At 58.6% G+C, this 1,657-nt stretch overlaps 1 protein-coding gene and 1 long non-coding RNA gene across 2 annotated transcripts in view; one reads left to right on the forward strand and one right to left on the reverse strand.

Moving 5' to 3' along the window:
- Window positions 1–1,651, reverse strand: part of CDC42EP2 (CDC42 effector protein 2) — an 8,460-nt gene extending 6,809 nt beyond the window's left edge. Inside the window, exon 1 of the mRNA XM_021383530.1 lies at window positions 823–1,651. Within this exon, the coding sequence (XP_021239205.1) occupies window positions 835–1,461 (627 nt within the window). The 5' untranslated portion in view covers window positions 1,462–1,651 and the 3' untranslated portion in view covers window positions 823–834. The remainder of the gene's footprint in view (window positions 1–822) is intronic.
- Window positions 1–1,657, forward strand: part of LOC110391587 — a 16,111-nt gene that overhangs the window by 6,506 nt on the left and 7,948 nt on the right. The window lies entirely within an intron of this gene.

Raw genomic sequence — 1,657 nt, forward strand, 5'->3', positions numbered from 1 at the left:
TGCGGGTTTGGGCAGCTCCGGAGCTGCGTGAGGAGGAAGGAAATCGACCCCAAATGGACAAGAATTGACCCCAGATGGACCCAAATCGACCCAAAATCGACCCAAATCGGACCCAAAATGGACCCAAATTGACTTCAAATGGACCCAAAGTGGACCCAAATCGACCCAAACAGACCCAAAATTGACCCCAAATCGGACCCGAATCAACCCCAAATCGGACCCGAATCGACCCCAAATCGGACCCGAATCGACCCCAAATCGGACCCCAAACCGGACCCGATTTGACCCCAAATCAACCCAAAGTGGACCCAAAGTGGACCCAAATTGACCCCGAATGGACGCGAATTGACCCCGAATGGATCCAAATTGACCGCGAATGGACCCAAATTGACCCCGAATGGACCCAAACAGACCCAAAATCAACCCCAAAGTGGACCCGAATTGACCCCAAATGGACCCAAATCGGACCCAAATCGACCCAAAGTGGACCCAAATCGACTCCAAATGGACCCAAAGTGGACCCAAATCAACTCCAAATGGACCCAAAGTGGACCCAAGTGGACCCAAAGTGGACCTGAATCGACCCAAAGTGGACCCCAAATGGACCCAAAGTGGACCCCAAATGGGACCAAAATGGACCCCAAATGGACCCAAAGTGGACCCAAATCGACCCCAAATGGACCCGAATCGACCCCAAATGGACCCAAATCGACCCCAAATGGACCCCAAAAGGACCTGAATCGACCCCAAACGGACCCAAATGGACCCATTTTTGCTCAACCACCACAAGGAAAAGCGCCGGCCGCCTCTCTCCCTTTTTACCTCGGCTCACCCTCACGTCAAGATCTCCGGCGCCGTCTCCTCCCCTCCTTGGTGCTTCTCCATCACCTGCAGCACGTCCTCCAGGATGGACGGCCCCAAATCCACGTGGAGGGAGAGGAGGGAGCCGGCGTGCGAGAGGAAGGGCTCGGGGCTGCCCTGCTCCTCGGCGAAGCCGTTCTGTGGGCTGCGAGGATGCGGGGCAGCAGCAACGGCGGCCGCTTTGTCATCCAGGTGGAGCCTTGGGGGTTTCGGGGGGGCTTGGGCGGAAGGAAGGGTCAAGGCTTGCGGCCCTCCGATGACGGGCAACGAAATGGCGTTCTTGAGGAGGGGAGAGGACGTTTCGGATGCCGGCTCGCGACCGGAGACGGTGGCCGTCCTGGAGAAGGCGAAGGGAGCCGCCTCGGGGCTGTCCCTGTCGGAATCGAAGCCGCTCTCGGTCCTGGGGAGGAGGTGGAATTTCCCCTGGAGGAAGGAGATGTCGCCGAACATGTCGCTCTCGCCGCCGCTGCCGATGTGGATGGTGTGGCGGAAGTCCCCCAGCGGGGGGCTGATCATGTCGGACGAGAGGATGTCGCGCAGCTTCTCCTTCTTGCCCTTCCTGCTGCCGCGCTTCAGGTAGATGGGGGCTTTGGTGGACATGGCCGAGGATCCCCAGCCTCCCCTCCGCGCCGGATGGAGCGCCAACCTGCGGAAAAAAGAGGGGAAAATGGGTTAAAAAAGGCGCTCGGAAGCAGAGCAGACCGCGCTGGGCTGGATCGTGACGCGGCCCAGGAGCTCTGTGACGTTGGGTTTAGGAGGAAACTGCCAAAAAAGGAGGAAAAATAGGAGGAAGATG

Source organism: Numida meleagris, unplaced genomic scaffold, assembly GCF_002078875.1.
Source record: "Numida meleagris isolate 19003 breed g44 Domestic line unplaced genomic scaffold, NumMel1.0 unplaced_Scaffold411, whole genome shotgun sequence".
In the NCBI taxonomy this organism is placed as follows: Eukaryota; Metazoa; Chordata; class Aves; order Galliformes; family Numididae; genus Numida; species Numida meleagris.